Here is a 19,543-nt window from a genome sequence, read left to right as displayed (position 1 = left end):
AACTTGAACTAGAAGAAAAACATTAATGAACTGCTCAAACAATTAAGTACGAAGCACCCTCCTAACATACGCAGACTGTACATAAATTAACTTCAAATGCTTTATTCAAAATAAACAAATCCTTGTAGATTACGTGTTTGGGAAAGAGGACTTTGAGGATCACGATGCGTCAGGTAGCTGTCTGTAGGTCAGGTAGCTGTCTGTAGTGCTCGTTTCCTGCAAGCAGATAGAGTCAATGCCACCGAGACTCATCACCGAGTGTCTCCTGAGTATGATGATGTTATAGTTATGAGTGATGGTGTTGTGAGGGAGCGGTGCAGAAGACTCTAGGTTAGTTTCGCAGGTACGCGTGATGAAAGTGGCCGAGGAAGACATTCAGATGTGCGTGATGGACTTAGTGTAACAGATTGACGAAATTATGCTGAGATATCGTGTCATAACTTCCGGAAGAAGTTTCTCACCTCTTCAGATTATATGAATGCGTTGTGTCTGTATCCGAAACAACAAACACCATGCATACATTCATGTAATTTGACTGGCCTAGTTGGGCAAAGGGTCCACCGTCTTCAATGCGGATGCACAAGTACGCCCTGTCGGAATCTCAGAGAGACAATATGGAGAAAATGGGAATGTGGATCACCCGTGAACCGTTTCGAGACAGTCCGCACTGTGGCGATAACACAGTGTCAGGGATGGTGCAGTGGTTAACGCACCTGGCCAGTAAGCAGGAAATCTCGGGTTCGAATTCCAGGCCAGTATACATTTTCACTGGTCGCCACTGTTTCCGCCTAATGTCCCGATGCAGCTGACAGCAGTGATTTCCTCCCCCCCCCCCCCCGCTCCTTTTCTTTCCTTTCCCTTTCTTTCTTCCCCTTTCCACATTCAGTATATGTAACTCTCTTTAACACTGTTACAGGTGAGTACAGAAGTGTCTGACCTATGTTAACAAAACTGATAGAATGGGTTTGGCGTTGGCATTTCTTCAGTGATACCACAATCAGTGGGAGAAGTTTCTGAATAGAATGGTGACTGGAGACGAGCCAAAAACTGAAACTAAGGAGCAGTCCAGACAGTGAATGAACACTCATTCTCCATGTAAGTCCAAAAACTTAAGCGGACGTTGTCAAACAGCCACAGCTTTTTAGGATCGCAAAAGAATTTTGCCAATGGACAATAACACTTGAGAATACTTTGACGTCACAGGTATATGTGAGACTCTTAGGAAACCTGGAAACAGTGTGGGAACATTAAGGAAGGAATCGTTTTGTCAATCTAAACTTTTTCGCTGGGAGATTGTTCAACATAGTCCCTGTAATCCGGACTTGGACGGCGTCAAGTGATTAACCACGAGGAAAGTTTTACTGAATACTCAGCACTCTCGACTTATAACCAACCCAAGGATGCCGTCAGCAACTGAATGAAGCACCAGGCGGCACCATTCTTTGATGAAAGTATGAAGAAACTGACGTCGCGGTACGAGGAGTTTGAATTTATGTAGCGACTATCTAGAGAAGTAATTACAGCATGTAAGTTCATAAGAATGTACCTACATAAAAATATATGTTTTAAATTTTTAATGGCTAATCGTCCGTTAATATATGAGGAGCCTTCGTATTTTGCGTATTATCACTCGATGATGTCTTATGGAATAATTTTTTGTAGTAACTCGTCACTTAGAAAGAAATTAGGACTAATAATTGAGTAAAACCTAGCAATAGGTACAAAATGTGTTCACCAGCGGCCGTAATGTAGGAGCTGAATTAGACATTTTAACGGCACCGTCACACTACGTAATATTCGCTTGTAAAATTCGTCATGTGTAAACCATCACAATTGGAGAAGAGTAACCATGTCCATACTTACAAAACTAGAAAAAAAATTACCTTTATCAAAGTTGCCACGCCTCAGGAAAGAGTTAAATAAGCATCAAAATTTATTATCAGTCGCCAACAAATGGAAAAGGTTATGGATTCCTGTGTTCGTTACATCGGTGATTTACGACTCTGATCATACTTCACCAACGTAGGCACAAATACCTCGGCTGCGTGCAGACAGGTGAAGAGAGTTTCATACTCTCTACCTTTTATACTGTCTTATCTACAAACACTGTCCCTAAATCTTTCATCGACCTTAACACTCTTGTCTGAGCAACGTGGCAGGAACACCCGTTCCCGTCGAAGCAAAATTTCTGTCCAAGTCCCGTTCATCAACTTCCTCGAGTTCCTTCTCAGTAGCAGGAACACGACTCAGTTTCTAAGCTCCAACATTATTAGAGGCATAACAACTCCAGCTTTAGAAAACAGTTAATGACATACCTACTAAAACAACAGTAAGGATTACCATTGTCCCTGTACACGCTCGTTGCCCTTGTACATCCTTCTTCCCAACCAGATCTTCATCCTTTCCCGTATTCTTAGCTGATGCAGTCTCCTTACATTTCCTTTCCGCAGAACTCGCTATATCAGAAAACATCTATCTTGTACATCCATTAATTCATTTGGTACCTGGCACTATCATTTTTGCTATTATTATTATTATTATTACTATTGTCACTATTTGTGGCAGCAGCTGCAGTAGTACAAGTACTGCTAGCATTAACTTTATTAGTTTACAGTCTACACTCAGATCATTTAAATACTACTCTTCATATAAAAATTTTTATTTCTTAGGTAACTATGATATACTGCATGTGTGACACCCTGGACTGATGTAAGAGAGGACCAGATGGCCATCATCACATCAGGTTCAATAAATGAATGAATAAAATAATTCATAATATCTTATACAAAGTAGTGCAGTAAGCTAAATCATGTCTTGTAGACGGATCTTTGTATTCGGTAGACACATTTCATTGGTAAACTAGTACTCAACAAAAAACAGAAACGAAAAGTACAATCTAATTTGAAGTATAGTTACATAAGTGTAACTGAAAATAATATGTTCGTTGATGTAAAATTAGGTTAGTGTGCCACTCAGGAACTTTCAAAAGGTCAGCAAGTAGCCATCCTATTACACTAATCATGTATAAACAACCTCTAAACTTAAAAGTTGCACATCACATAGACAAAAACTAATCCTTTAAATGGTATGTGGAAGACGAACTTACTAATTAACTATGTGAACGAACACTTCTAGTCATCTCTTTATCGAAACTCGGTGTCGTTATTGTAGAATAAAATAGAAAATATATAGTTGAGGAGCATAAATAGAATGTTAAGACCTGCATTATACAATACACAGCTGTAACAGTATATCAGTAAAGGATCAGACCATCATTGAATCCAATGTATCATAGAAGAATAAAAACAGATACAACGAAGTATTTAGTTAAAATACGCAACTGTTACGTGTAACAACATTAACTACATCACATCTTACAGCACTGTAACAAAAACGTTACAAACCTATTTCAGATTTATATCTAGCTAATTGAAATAACAGTTGGCAGATGTACATTGTAGTATGTCCATTTAATCTCGTATACATTTGTATGTGACGTACACATGTAGTTAACAGAGCTGGGCCAAGATTATTCAGGTATTTAAGGGCACAAGTACCTGAAAGTGCTGCATTTTTAGCATTATCTTCACCCTCATAGTGCAACTTATCTATAAATGAGAGATAGCTCTTACATACACTTAGGGTCATTAGTTAAAGCATTTCCCAAAAAATCATTGAGATGTTTATTATATTTTGGTACTGACCACAATATTTATAATAGTACAAAAAACGGAACACTATTTCACTGCGGTACTATTTTCTTTGGAACCACTGTCTGCACAGCTTGGAAAAAGAGTCAGAGTACAGACAACATTCACATAAGTGTTTCATGCCTCCAACTTCCTTCCCTGATGCTGATTTGTGAAAAATACAAGTAATTTATTTTACTACAACAAAATATTTTGAAATGTAGCTCAAATATCACCGACATCATCATCATGTTGTAATTTTTTCAGGAAACAGTATGCAAGGGAGGTAGGGGAGGTCATTCTAAATATCTGTATCAATTTTTGCGAGTTTAACTTTAGTCATTTAGGAGAAAAAAGTACCTGTAGGATGAAAATTCAAGTTTTTGGTATATCGCAAAAGGACATTTACAGATTTATTAACATACCACTATGGTCGTTTAGAACATTCCAGCTGCATACTCCAGTTACCCTTCTGTTTCCTTATCCTCGATATTCTTTCTTTTCATTCTTTTCTTTATCCTTGAGTCCTTGGTAGCGGCTTCTGCAGCTGTCTCTGCTTCGGTTACCCGACGCTTATCAATAGCAGAGCTGAAGCCACATTCCTTTCCATCTGGATGTTCAATTTCTTCCTAACATTGATCTAGAATTTGCCCATCATTGAATGTTATCATTGCATTCATTACACCAATCTTCAGCACTGTCAGCCCAACAAATACAGTTTTGGGTATTCTCTCTCATATACAGCTGTTGAAGCTTTCATTTATGTTCTGAGAAAGACTACGAATACATTTCCTAAGTAGATTTTTATTTGGCAGATCCCAATATATAGGCCTAAATGGCTTCCATTACAGAAAGTGGTTAGGAATGCTTGTGGGTATATTGTACGCCTGTAGCATTGCTCAACCAGTACCTGCACCACGAATGTATGCCTGTACCAATGCTCAACCTGTACTTGCACCACGAATCTTCCCCATTTGGACACAATACTGTGGAGTCTCATCTGTTGACACTATGTGAAACCATGTGGCCCAAACAGCTCGTCTCATGTTCTCCTTATCTCCTACATTTCTCCTTATTGCTAGTTCTATAATACTGAGTCAAAGAATCAATTTAATTTTTTGTAAGATGACCTGCACCATCTATGTGTTTTTCGTCTGACAGTTTTTTTTCCACTGAAGTCTTTACATAATTTTCTCAGCCGAGCTCCCATTCTTTTCTGTACATGCCCAACATATTCAAACAAAGTCTATCAGAATGTCCCCAAATGGTCTGTCATCAACAACAGTAGTGTGTCCTTTACAGTCTCCAAGGTAGCCTACACATCTCACACCATTACTGACCTCTGATCTTCTAAAAATGTTTAGAACTCACTTTCGTTTCCATGTTTCCACTTGGGCCATCAAAGTTCTTTACACAAACATGGGTGACAATAAATTTACTTGAACAACCCTGGCAGTGCTTTCTTAGACATTCATAATCTAGTATCTTATCCAATTTCAATAAATGTAGCAGTTACAACCCCATTAAGAGAAGCGTGAACTCTCTTCTGCCAAGATCCATCAAATGCTGCTACAAGTCTGTATTCTCAGAAAAGGCTGCTGCTTCTTCTGCTGCTCTTTTCACTGAATGTTCACTTACACCACATAAATCTTTCGGTATTAATTTATTGTATCTGTCAAACCTCAGTGGAGGTGGAGGTAAATCCATCACTACACAAAAAGTCTGGGCAGCTCACCTTCGTCTTTCAATACATCGCATTGCTTAAGCAAGCTGTATGTTTATACTGTAATGTCGACTATCAGTACTGGCGATTTCATAGTGTCACTGTGCATCTTCCACGAGTTACAGGCAATTACTAACCGACTTGAAAGACCATTCTTGCTGAAATGTCCTCAGAAACGTCAATACTATCTTCACAATTTCAGTACTGAGATTTCACAGCACTCTTCAAAAGTCTTGACAGCATATTTAGGTTCACAATAACATTTTCGTCGTTACTGTTGCTCACAATACTACTAGGCTTGTTCTTGTTACATTCAGAAAGCGGAATTTTACGTCTAGAAGCACTGCCTGTAGACATTGTTTCTGCAGGCGGCTTTTGAAGCAACTGATGTGTAATATTCGATTGTGCTTGGAACTTGTTGCCGTGAAACTTTCGTTTAGCTAAATTTCTTTACTCTCGGCATTTGTAGCACAGAAACAAAATAATTCACAGTAACTACAAAAATTCACGCGTATGAAATTCCGAAATCATATATTCTCAGATCTTTGTTTACATTCGAACCATTGCCTTCTAGACATGACTGTACTTTGGTTCCGGGAGTCAGTGCCATCTAGAATACCTGTGTTAACGATCCATAACTAACGACAGAGAAAACAGAAGAGCAAAATAATGCGTCACGTATTCTGATGCACTTCAAACTGACAGATGGGCGTGGCCCCTGTACAACATTACGTTCAACCTCAATTTTAGAACGAACGGAAAATGATAATGTCCACAAACTACACATTTTTGAAATCAGCATGAAATGCTTTTTCCTATAGGCCAAGAAACTTATTTTCAGATTTTTATTCATTTTCATGAGCATGTCCCCTTAATGCATTTCAAAAATATACCAACTACTAATAAGATCGATGTCAGCACCACATAGGTGTTAAAATTACACATAATGAAAAAAAGCCTCTACTATGTTACAACATGAATAATTCAATTACAAACCATTTGCATTTCGTAGAGCACTTGCCCACAAAAGACAAGATCCTGAGTTCTAGTCTTGGTCTGGCACACAGTTTTAATTTGCCAGAAAGTTTCATATCAGCTCACACTCCACTGCAGACTGAAAATTTTCTTCCTGGATTCATTTGCATTTTGTAGTTCCTGCACAACATTAATGGAAATACAGACTGACACATTTCATTCTAATCGACTTCGAAAGTAATATAGGCAGTAATCATACAGATAGCATCATGATGTCACGCAGTGTCAATTAAAACAAAATTAATTTTTCTTTTCCAGTAAGACAATTGTCCACATATGATACATAGTTTAGTAATCATTATTAGTGATTATCATCATTATGTATGACAATTCTAGTACTTCATCCGTTTAATATAATACTTAGTTATAGAGCATATCACTTAACAGGGTGACTATGTCCTACCACACCAAGTGCGAGAACAATTGCAATTCATCACATTTTACATTAAACCTCCAAACTTATAATGTATGACATCAGTCTATGTCTCAGTGATATTTTCTTAATGGTTCATAGCTAGGGTTATGGTATATGTACTGTCTTATTTTATTCCGATCTTTTGCATGGCAGTGGCTGACTTCTTCCTATACAATTCATCACATTAATAGGAGTGGTTATGGATGACATATCATCAAGCATTAAGTTAAGACAATCTAATTACTTACTGTTACATCACTGTGATTTCTTAATAATGACATGTTAATATAGATAAAGTTCCTATGAGCATAAAACCAAGAAATTTTCTGGCACTTATTAGGGACATGTTTCCACAATGTTTGTAATGTAGATATCGACTTTGGAACGCATAAATGGCTCTTAATTCTGGTACACTGAATTATTTACTAATCGTACATAGTTACCTAACTTTTCACCACAAAGACCAGTACACAATGGAAATGCTACTACATAACATATGCAAAAAAAATTTTTTTTATTGGAAGCTCGGTTTTTCTATATTTTACCATAGTCTTAACATAACCAAAACGCCAATAAATTTCAATAGTTCCTGTCACACTATAAGATTCCTCTACAACTAACGTAATATCTGTAGCTGTGAGCTTCTCCATCATTAACTGGTCGCATCTTATGAAGAAGATATCTCTATGTCATGACTGTGTGTATATGTATGTATATACACAGAATCAAAGCAAAGTGACATGCAGAACCGAATATTTACTCGCAAAAGAGGCATTTGTTTAACAGTCATCACAAAGAGCATTTTTCTGTAAATGATGTTAAGCTATCATAATAGTAACTCTTTTGTGGACACTGTGACTGGTGTGTGAACTTTCACAAGGAAGCACTTCTGGTTCTTCACATATATTGTATCATTATGTCAAGATGAAACCTAAAGAGCAGAGAGCAGTAGTGTATGTTTATTTGTATGTTACATGTATATGTTTTATTCTTTTTCACAGGCGCTGATTTCGATAGTGCACAAGTATCCTTTTTACCTTAGATGGCTTGCCATAAAGATGCTAGCCCCACTAAATTCGGAACCATTCATCTCCATTACTGTGAACGAACTGATGCTGGGATACGAAGATCCGCTCGTCACGCTGGGCAATACGTTTTTATCAAAGTCTCTTCCCATAACCAAAATAGGAATTCTTGATGTAAGTATATATATACCTCCATTTCTTTCCAGTAAAAAATTAATACCCTTGGCACCGTCATTCTTTTTTGTTTTTCACAGCAAACTGGCTATTCCCTTGTACCTCTGCATTTCCTAGTTTCCACGAGCAGCATTGATTTACTATTTAAGTACAGATGCATGCTATTACTGGCACATTAGGGATTTGACTATGCTCATTGACTGAGATTATTGATGACATCACCTCTTATTAAACATTTTACTGCAGTAGTGAGTTTATGAACATGATATTATGGATTTTTAAAAGTGTGAAAAACATTAATAACAGTTGTGGAAACTCCACTGTACTTGTATGGCGCAGCAGCTCGTCATCTTCACTGTGTAGAACGTAGCCATGAGATTTATATTGGACTACTTTTTCCCAGAGTATGGTGTAGGCTAAATCTTTCGGTTCTTTCTCCTATCTTTGTGTCTTGCTTTATTTCATTTTACTCTCAGCTGTCATTGTGGTCCCGTTGGTATAATTTCGTTTTATCTGTTTATTGCTGCCAGTTTAAGTGAACAGCGCTCAGGGCCGGTGGGAGAAATTTTCGCACAACGACATTTTTTTATTTGGCGCCCTCTGCTCGTCACTCTTGCAGATATTACTTCCATTCCTTGGGCTCTTGGTAAGATCCTTAAAAATAAATCTATTTAGTAGTCGTGGAATTGGTTGACATTTCTTTTGAAACACGTTCTAGGTTAACATTCCAGAGCTATATACTGGAATAAGAAACAATCATTTTCCCCAGATAACCCTGACGTCCTTCTGGAAGGACGACGTAACTCACTGTTGAAATTATTTATTTTTGCGAATAACGCATTGTTGCAACGGACTGTGACGCATTGTTATATGGAGTAGGCAGAGTCAGTTGCGCGCTGCGACAGTCAGTTTGACGCTGTCGTTCATAGTGAGTGAGAAACTGTGTCTTGAAAATAGGGACGATTTTACCATGGACGAACTGACTGACGTTGTCATCGATGGGTATGTATATTTTCTTTCATATTATGTCAATAATTCTGGAACTTGTCATATAATATCTTAAAGAATGAACCTATATTATTTATGGGCTCATATTACGATTGAAAGTTTTCGTCAGTTGTAATTCAATAATGTTTTCAACTGTCCTTCCAGAAGGACGTCGGGGTAGTATGTTGTCATTTTGCATTCACAGAAAACGTTGTACACTTATGGAACTTTTGGACATGTTAGAATCAAAAGATGAGGAAATACCTAACACTGGTGTGAATGTAACATTACACCCTCCTATAAATACAACCGATGACGTAATAGATGAAGATTAGGGTGCTGAAGAAAATCCAAGTATAGATAAATTACCAGTAAGTCAGCTCAATGCTACTGTGCTACATGACCTAAAAGAGAGGGGCGTGGGAGCAACAGGAACAATAAGAGGAAACAGAGTTAAGAATTGTACTCTATCATTTGTAGATAAAATGATAAAATAAAATAGAGGATCATATGAAATTTGTTCTGACTCAGCATCCGGGATTTCCATTGTACGCTGGAATAACAACAATGTTGTTACTGTAGCCACCAACTTTGACAGAGTGCAACCACTACGCTCTGTAGCAAGATTTTCCAGGGAACAAAAGAAAAGGATTAGCGTACTTCAACCTAACTTATTACACTCCTACAATACTCACATGGGAGGCATAATCGAACTGACCAAAATGAATCCCTATATAGACGCTCTATAAGAGGGAAAAATGGTATTTCCCGATCATTGCACATTTTATATATATTGCAGAGCAAAATGCCTGGGGTCTTTACAAGCACAATGAATAACCCATAGGCCATCTGACATTTCGTCGTCGAATTGTCACTGCAATTCTTGAAAGTATCAAAAGAGTCACTACCAACAGAGGATGTCCTAGTAAGAGGGCAAAACTAGATTCTAGATTTGATGGAAGAGAACATTATGTTGCTGAATTACCAACAGACGAGATAACAAAAAAGAAGAAGCAGCTGAAATGTCGAAGTTGCCACAAAAAACTACTACTATGTGCGTAAAATGTGACGAACCACTTGATGTTTGTTGCTTTTTGTCTTATCCTACTATTGCATAAAATATGTATATAGGTTATTTTCTTTGTTTTTTGTATTTATTAGCTGTTTTAGCCCATAATTCAAAATTATTTATGTTTATTTGAAAGTATAAAAAGCAAAACAAGTTAATTGTGCAATGTCATATACTTTAAAAACATGTTCCCTTATTGTCCTGACGTCCTTCTGGAAGGACGCCCATTTTTGGAAATACTAAATAAAAATAAATACTCAAAATTGTTTTTACTTTCTTCCTTACAACCTTGTGAATGAATGTAGGTAAGATATAAATCAATTTTTGAAAAACAAATAATTCAGGACTATCTGGGTTAAGATAATTAGATAATTTCATGGCTCTTTACACCCAGACATAAGTATTGTATTAGCGTCAACAAAACTGTTCTGTCTCTTAAGCTCGGTGGAAAAAATGAATCTATAAAATATCTACCACTAATTTTCTTTAATAATGAACCTTTTTCATTCTGTCATTTATAAATTATTCACTATCCATCGAGAACGTGGGACAGAAATACAAATATATCACCTAATTTTATACCGACACGTTAATTATAAAGACACTGGTTCACTGAATCACTGAAGAAAACTCACCAGTAACAACTTAAATTTTATAAATATTTAATGAAAACAGTTGAAAATAGGCAAATGTGATCGCATATTATGTATCCATTTAAAACAAAGACATGTTTGTGATTGATACGAAAGAGTAGCACATGTGGTCTAGGTGCAGCGTCTTTGATTAGTAATGCACATGTCCTCGCTCCCATGTTCGAACCCCGCCACTGCTTAAATTTCGAATAAAAATCCTCAGCAATGGCGGCTGTAGGCTTCCCGCATAAGAAGTCCCCTTCGTTCTGCCAAAGGCCTTGTCAAAGATAACGGAGTAGCGTACAGAGTTTCAGGGCACGCTCTTGCCCTTGCTGTGGGAAATTGCTCCTAAAGGCAGAATAATCAGCAATGATCAACGTCTTCGGGATGCAGAAGGCAATGGAAACAATTGCGTTAAAGACGCATAATGTCTATCCGCAAGTCATGCTGCCAATTAATGAAAAAGTATGATGATGATCTCGCCATTGGCTAATATTCCCGACTAGTTGCCCATTCATACCTCCGGAAGGGGGCTGCCATGTGGGAGGTGACCATGAGAAAAAGATTGGGTGACGAATGAAAGCGTAACGTTCTATGAATCGGTGTGCGGAAAGTCAAAGGTCTGAAGATGGTAGGAAAGGTAGAAAATCCGAAAAAGGAAATTGTAAGGTTCTATCTGTATAATGGTGGACCAGTGAAGAGAAATGCAAAGAAGACATTTCTGGACAGACGAATATAGGATATATAATAAAGCGGGGATAGGATCCGTTGTGAATAGGAAGCTAGAGCAGAGAGTGATTTAGATTAGATTAGATTAATCATTCATTTCATAGACACACAAAACAGGAGATCGTCATTGGTGTGGAACATGTCAGATAAACGCATTACAAAAATGTAATTAGAAAAACTTGAGTTTCATTAAATTTTATGATCCTCAGTCAATAAACAGTAAAATTATGTACACGAATTAAAATTAAATTTCTAATATTTACAGGTTTAATATTTACATCTACTTTAATTAATTCCATCATTCACACAGTAGCTAGCTACTTGGCTATTACAACCAAGTGCTGTCAAAAATTAAAATGAACAATTAGGAGATAGGGTTTTATTTTCAGCACAATGACAACTTGCCAACATCGACAACGATAGTTCAGATATACATGTCTACATAGCAAATCGAAGAGATACAGGAAGTTTATGAGGAATTGAACGGCAATTCAATACGCAAATGGACATGAAAATCTAATACTCATGGGGGATGGAATGCGACTGTAAGGAAAGGAGGAGGATACTGGGTTACAGAAGAATAAGGTCTTGGTATTAGGAATGAGAGAGAGCGGAAAGACTAATTGAGGTCTTCTATCGATTTTAGCTAGTAATAGAATCGCAAGAGGAGAAGGTATACATGGAAAAGGGCGGGAGATAGGGTAAGATTTCAGTTAGATTACATCATGGTCAGGTAGAGACAACTAAACCAAATACTGGATTGTTAGGCATACTCAGGAGCTCTTTCCGATACATAGGCAGATACAAACTCAGATCACAGTTTAGTAGCGATGAAGAGTAGAGACTAATGAGGAAGAATCAACACGCAAAGAAGTGGGATGTACAAGTACTAAGGAATGACGAGATATGCTTAAAGTTTTACGAGGCTATAGATACTCCGATACAGAAAAGCTTTGTAGGTAGTTTACTTGGAGAGGAGTGGACATCTCTCTAAAAGGGATCACAGGACATAGGTATAAAGAAGGCAACTGCGAAGAAACCATGAGTAACAGAGATAATACTTCAATTGATGGCTGAATGAAGAGGTACAAAACCGTTCAGGGAAATTCAAGTCTACAAATTACATGTCAGTTAGGCATGAAATAAATAGGAATCTCAGGAAAGCTAAGGCGAAATGTCTGAAGGAAAAAATGTAGAGAAATCGAAAAAGAAATGATTGACTAACAAAACGAAGTTAACAGCAAGGGCTATAACATTAAGAGAGCAATGGGAATTACACTGTTAAATGCAGAGGAGTGACTGGATAGGCTGATGGGATAGAAAACATTCCATCAGAATTTCTGGAATCATTGGGGGGAGTGGCAACAAAACAATTATTTGCGTTGTTGTGTAGAATGTATGAGTCTAGCGATATACCATCTGACTTTCGGAAAAACATCCACACAATTAAGATCGCAAGAGACGCCAAGTGTGAGAAATATCGGCAGCAGAAAGCAATTCTGGGGTTGTGGGTGATAGTGGAAGCAAGACTAAAGAAAAATCGAGACACGTTTAGAGGCCTGTGAAAAGCTCCAACAATGTCTAATGGAGCAAGATTTTATATATTGTGATTAAAATAGGGGTAAGCTATAGCGAAAGACGGGTGATATATAATATGTACAACAACCAAGAGGGAACAATAAGACTGGAACACCAAGAATGAGTCCTCGGATTAAATTGGTTGTAAGACAGGAATGTAGTTTTCCGCCCCTATTGTATATCCATGTATCGAAGAAGCAATGACTGGGATAAAAGAAAGGTTCAGGACTAGAATTAAAATTAAAAATGAAAGGATATCAGTGATAAGATTCGCTGCTGGCATTGCCGTCCTCAGTGAAAGTGAAGAAGAATTATAGGATCTGCTGAACAGTCTAATGAACAAAAAATATGGATTTCGGAAATGGGAACAGCGAGAAACTTAATATAATGTTTGGGGATCACGAAGTTGACGAAGATAAGAAATTCTATTTCGTAAGCATCTAAAAGATCCATAATAGAGAGAGCAAGGAGGATATAAAAAGCAGAGTAGCACTGAAAAAAAGGCATTTGTGGCCACAAGAAATCTAGAAGAATAAAAAATAGGGCTTAATATATGGAATAAACTTCTGAGACTATATGTTTGTAATACAATATTGTACCGTAGATAAGCAAGGACTGTGGAAAAACCGGAAAGGAAGAGAATCAAAGTATCTTAGATGTAAAAAATGAAGTTTCATAACAGCGCACACTCCGCTGCAGAGTGAAAATCTCATTCTATCTTAGATGTAGTTCTACAGAAGAGTGTTGAAAATTCGGTGGACTGATAAGGTAAGGAATGAAGAGGTTCTCCGCAGACTCGGCGAGATAAGTAGTATACGGACAAGAAGAAGGAGCAGGATGGTAAGATATCCGTTGCGACGTTAGTGAGTAATTTCCATGATACTACAGTAGTGGGTAAAAAATACAGAGGAAAACAGGTGACTGGAATACACCCAGCATGTATCTGAGGATCAAGGTTGCAAGAGCTGTTCTGAGATGGGGAGGTTGTTACAGGAGAGGTGTTTGTGGCGGGCCACATGAAACCAGTCAAAAGACTGATGATCCAAAAAAATAAAAAAAATAAATAAAACCGGCATGCCCGTCACTGAAAGTGCTTCTGATAAAAATGTTGCAGCAAGATGTGTGACATACGAGATTTGTTATTTGTTTATCTACACTCCTGGAAATTGAAATAAGAACACCGTGAATTCATTGTCCCAGGAAGGGGAAACTTTATTGACACATTCCTGGGGTCCGATACATCACATGATCACACTGACAGAACCACAGGCACATAGACACAGGCAACAGAGCATGCACAATGTCGGCACTAGTACAGTGTATATCCACCTTTCGCAGCAATGCAGGCTGCTATTCTCCTATGGAGACGATCGTAGAGATGCTGGATGTAGTCCTGTGGAACGGCTTGCCATGCCATTTCCACCTGGCGCCTCAGTTGGACCAGCGTTCGTGCTGGACGTGCAGACCGCGTGAGACGACGCTTCATCCAGTCCCAAACATGCTCAATGGGGGACAGATCCGGAGATCTTGCTGGCCAGGGTAGTTGACTTACACCTTCTAGAGCACGTTGGGTGGCACGGGATACATGCGGACGTGCATTGTCCTGTTGGAACAGCAAGTTCCCTTGCCGGTCTAGGAATGGTAGAACGATGGGTTCGATGACGGTTTGGATGTACCGTGCACTATTCAGTGTCCCCTCGACGATCACCAGTGGTGTACGGCCAGTGTAGGAGATCGCTCCCAACACCATGATGCCGGGTGTTGGCCCTGTGTGCCTCGGTCGTATGCAGTCCTGATTGTGGCGCTCACCTGCACGGCGCCAAACACGCATACGACCATCATTGGCACCAAGGCAGAAGCGACTCTCATCGCTGAAGACGACACGTCTCCATTCGTCCCTCCATTCACGCCTGTCGCGACACCACTGGAGGCGGGATGCACGATGTTGGGGCGTGAGCGGAAGACGGCCTAACGGTGTGCGGGACCGTAGCCCAGCTTCATGGAGACGGTTGCGAATGGTCCTCGCCGATACCCCAGGAGCAACAGTGTCCCTAATTTGCTGGGAAGTGGCGGTGCGGTCCCCTACGGCACTGCGTAGGATCCTACGGTCTTGGCGTGCATCCGTGCGTCGCTGCGGTCCGGTCCCAGGTCGACGGGCACGTGCACCTTCCGCCGACCACTGGCGACAACAGCGATGTACTGTGGAGACCTCACGCCCCACGTGTTGAGCAATTCGGCGGTACGTCCACCCGGCCTCCCGCATGCCCACTATACGCCCTCGCTCAAAGTCCGTCAGCTGCACATACGGTTCACGTCCACGCTGTCGCGGCATGCTACCAGTGTTAAAGACTGCGATGGAGCTCCGTATGCCACGGCAAACTGGCTGACACTGACGGTGGCGGTGCACAAATGCTGCGCAGCTAGCGCCATTCGACGGCCAACACCGCGGTTCCTGGTGTGTCCGCTGTGCCGTGCGTGTGATCATTGCTTGTACAGCCCTCTCGCAGTGTCCGGAGCAAGTATGGTGGGTCTGACACACCGGTGTCAATGTGTTCTTTTTTCCATTTCCAGGAGTGTATAAACATCATAAAACAAATTTTGTTATAACATGTACAGCGTGGAAGACAATTAGTAGTGAAAACAAAACTCACACGTGTGGAGGAAACATGTGGAAGAGTACGCTAATGGAACCTAAAGCGTTTCAATAAACATTGCTCCACAAAACAGCTGACTGCGACTTACTTGCAAACGTGTCATTACGAGCCGCCTCTCCCTTCAGTATTAAATATTTTTCTAGTTACAATAAACATGTTTGTAATGTGAGGTATTCTATTAAGCCTTCGTATAACTTGCTCCAATTCCGACAAGGAAAGTCTTTGTTACTGGTGTTAAAGTAGGTACATAATCAGGCATTCGCAGTTCTCTCACAAACGGATCCATGTTAACTGGAACGTATTTCCTTCTACAATCATATACCTCCAACAATGCCCCATATATAAGTTTAGCACTTGGACCTTCTCTGGGTCCCCCCCTCCCCTCCCTTCCCCCCCTCCCCATCACTGATTGGCGCACCAAGTGGCCCCTTGTGTGGTTTGGGTCTTAAGCGGCCGGACGTGTCTGTTGTGCGAATTTGTTCTCTTCTTAAAGAAGGCTCGCGCAATTGTGTGGAGGTGCTCCCGTAGGTATGGGACGTCTGCCATTTTGTGAACCAGCTCCGATCGATTGTGTGGCGGCAGGTGCAATGACAGCTCATGAGCCTTGTTTACAACATGGTGGAGATGACCGACATGCAGTTACGTGGCATCGTCCAGATGACAGTTGCATTATCGTTGAGCTTCAGCAGAACCGTCTCGTAAATGGCGAGACTAACGTCAGGTGCCAACCCATCATACGGCAGAGACTCATACCTCTACCGACATTTTCGCAACCAAGTCACTTTCTCTCCACATTAAATTGAAGTTAAATTATTGTGACTGAAAAATATCTGCTTAATTCAAAGGAAATCTTTGGGCTAGAGAAATTGCTTCCGCAATATTTTTAACACACATATTTCCGACATCTTCATCTAGATGGTTACTCTGCAATTCACACTTAAGTGCCTGGCAGAGGGTTCATCGAACCATTTTCGTACTACTTCTCTACCATCCCACTCTCGAATATCACGTGGGGAAAAAGGTACACCTAAATCTTTTCGTGCGAGCTTTGATTTCTCTTATTTCACTATGATGATAATTTCTTCCTACGTAGGTGGGTGTCAACAAAATATTTTCGCATTCGGAAGAGAAAGTTGGTGATTGAAATTTCGTAAGTAGATCTCGCCGCAAAGAAAACCGCCTTTGTTTCAGTGACTGCCACCCCAAATCGCGTATCATATCAGTGACACTCTCACCCCTACTGCGTCATAACACGAAAGAAGCTTCCCTTCTTTGCACTTTTTCGATGTCCTCCGTCAATCCTACCTGGTAAGGGTCCCATACCGTGCAGCAATATTCCAGCAGAGGACGGACAAGTGTAATGTAGGCTGTCTCTTTAGTGGGTTTGTCGCATCTTCTAAGTGTTCTGCCAACAAAGCGCAGTAGGTTACGCCTCACCCACAATATTATCTATGTCGTCTTTCCAATTTAAGTTGCTCGTAATTGTAATTCCTAGGTATTTAGTCGAATTGACGGCCCTTAGATTTGTGCGATTTGTCGTATGGCCAAAATGTATCCGATTTCTTTTAGTACCCATATGGATGACCTCGCACATTTCTTTGTTTGGTGCCAATTGCCACGCTTCGCGCCATACAGAACTTCTCTGTAGATCATTTCGTAACTGCAACTGATCGCCTGATGATTTTACTAGACAGTAAATTACAACGTCATCTGCAAACAGCCTAAGGGGGCTGCTCAGATTATCACCTAGATCATTTATGTAAATCAGGAACAGCAGAGAGAATATGACACTTCCTTGCTGAACGCCAGATATCACTTCTGTTCTACTCGATGATTTACCGTCCATTACCAAAACTGTGACATCTGTGAGAGGAAATCACGAATCCAGTCACACAACTGAGATGATACTCCATATGCACGCGATTTGATTAATAGTCGCTTGTGAGGAACGGTATCAAAAGTCTTCTGGAAATCTAGGAATATGGAATCGATCTGAGATCCCTTGTCGACAGCACTTATTACTTCATGGGAATAAAGAGCTAGCTGCGTTGCATAATAACGGTATTTTATGAATCCGTGTTGGTTGTGTATCAATAAGTCATTTCCTTCAAGGTGATTCATAACGTTCGAATACAGTATATGCTCCAAAATCCTACTGAAAATTGAGGTCAGTGATATGAGTCTGTAATTCAATGGGTTACTCCTATTTCCTTTCTTGAATATTGGTGTGACCTGTGAAGTGAGCGATTGTATATGATTGCTAAGAAAGGCGCTATTGTGTCTGCGTACTCTGAAAGGAACCTGATTGGTATACCATGTGGACCGGAAAACTTGACTTTCTTGAGTGATCTGAGTTGTTTCGCAACACACTTTTTTGTCACTCTTGCTAACACCTGTACTGGTTTCGAATTGTGGAATATTTACTTCGTCTTCTTTCGTGAAGGAATTACGGAAAACTGTATTTACTAAATACTCCGATTTAGTGGCACCATCATCGGTAACATTTCCATCGCTGTCGCGCAGTGACGGTATTGACTGTTTTTTGCCACTGGTGTACTTTACACACGACCAGAATCTCTTTTGGTTTTCTACCAGTTATTAATTTAATTCCTGTTTGAATTCTCAAGTCTATAAATCAAAATGATGAATGATAAGAGCAGTTACAGGTATCTGCCTGTTGATGTCGAAGTCAGCGCCTGGAATAAAATTTATGTGGCTTTGCAGCATTTCGGGGATCGTCGATTCTGAAAATTCTTAAAATAGTCAGGGGCACAATCGTACGCGGTGGGGAAGTCATCTTGATTGCTGTGACGTACTCACTCTGCAGCATGGGAATCGGTGTCCAAGTTATGTATTACGTCCAGAAATTGATCTCTCAAAATAGAGCATAAACGATCGTGGTGCAGGCCTTACTGATTTCCCAGGATACAAAGTTTCCAAGAGTTATGACACAACAAATAATGTTCCGAGCCACAGACAAGGGAGAAGTTAAAATAACTGAAGAATCACAAATACCTTTTCCCCTCAGGATATTATATTTTTCCATAAATGACTTTCATAGCTACAATTCAGGATACATCAAACTATAGTATGAGATAAAAAGTTATCATAATCAGTCAAATTACATTCTGTATTCAAAATGGCAGATTCCAAAAATGCCGTTAATTGCAGTCCCGCTGCGACCACACCCTCCGATTTCTCTCCGCAGTTGCTAAATCCGAAGTTCATAGTACACATAACGTTCCGCATCATGTCCACAGATTCTTTATATCACGAGTCAAAGATGATGTCTCTCCATCTCGCAGGCGTAATCAGTCTTTGATCTATAAAGAGCCTCTGATCCATACAGTCCACTTACGCAGTTACGCTTAAACATTGGCGATAAAAGAAAAAGTGACTGAAATAAGGTGATGCTGCATCTCCAACAGAGTAATTAGTAATGATGAAATTTCTGCACCTGGCATGCTTTCTCGATATAATATTCATGACTCACTTGTTGCAACTTCTAAAGAGCAAACCGCAAGTGCTCAATTTTAGAGATTTTAAGTTCTTGAATATGTCTGAGATTTCAGCTATGTCTGTAATGTCTAACTTGACTGCGAGACCCAATAATTTGTAGGATAAACACGGTCCGATAGAAACTGTAAGAGACAGGAGACAATGTGCACCATGGCTTATCGATTATATCAGACACCTTTCGAGTATCACAGACGCTGCACGGAGAATATATAAACGACTCCCGACCGACACCTTTCGAGTATCACAGACGCTGCACGGAGAATATATAAACGACTCCCGACCTACGAGACTGATCTTGCCTGCAAGCGACTGCG

The 19,543-nt window shown here is 39.8% G+C and overlaps 1 protein-coding gene across 2 annotated transcripts in view; it reads left to right on the top strand.

The window, feature by feature from the left end:
* The window catches only part of LOC126203036 (scavenger receptor class B member 1-like), a 257,606-nt gene that overhangs the window by 202,696 nt on the left and 35,367 nt on the right, over positions 1–19,543 (top strand). For both annotated transcript variants that reach the window (XM_049937273.1, XM_049937272.1), the window contains exon 7: positions 7,864–8,061. In XM_049937273.1, the coding sequence (XP_049793230.1) occupies positions 7,864–8,061 (198 nt within the window). The remainder of the gene's footprint in view (positions 1–7,863; positions 8,062–19,543) is intronic.

Source organism: Schistocerca nitens, chromosome 9 (genome assembly GCF_023898315.1).
Source record: "Schistocerca nitens isolate TAMUIC-IGC-003100 chromosome 9, iqSchNite1.1, whole genome shotgun sequence".
Lineage (NCBI taxonomy): Eukaryota > Metazoa > Arthropoda > Insecta > Orthoptera > Acrididae > Schistocerca > Schistocerca nitens.
The sequence above is the reverse complement of the archived record's forward strand: the minus strand, read 5'-3'. Positions and strand labels throughout refer to the sequence as shown.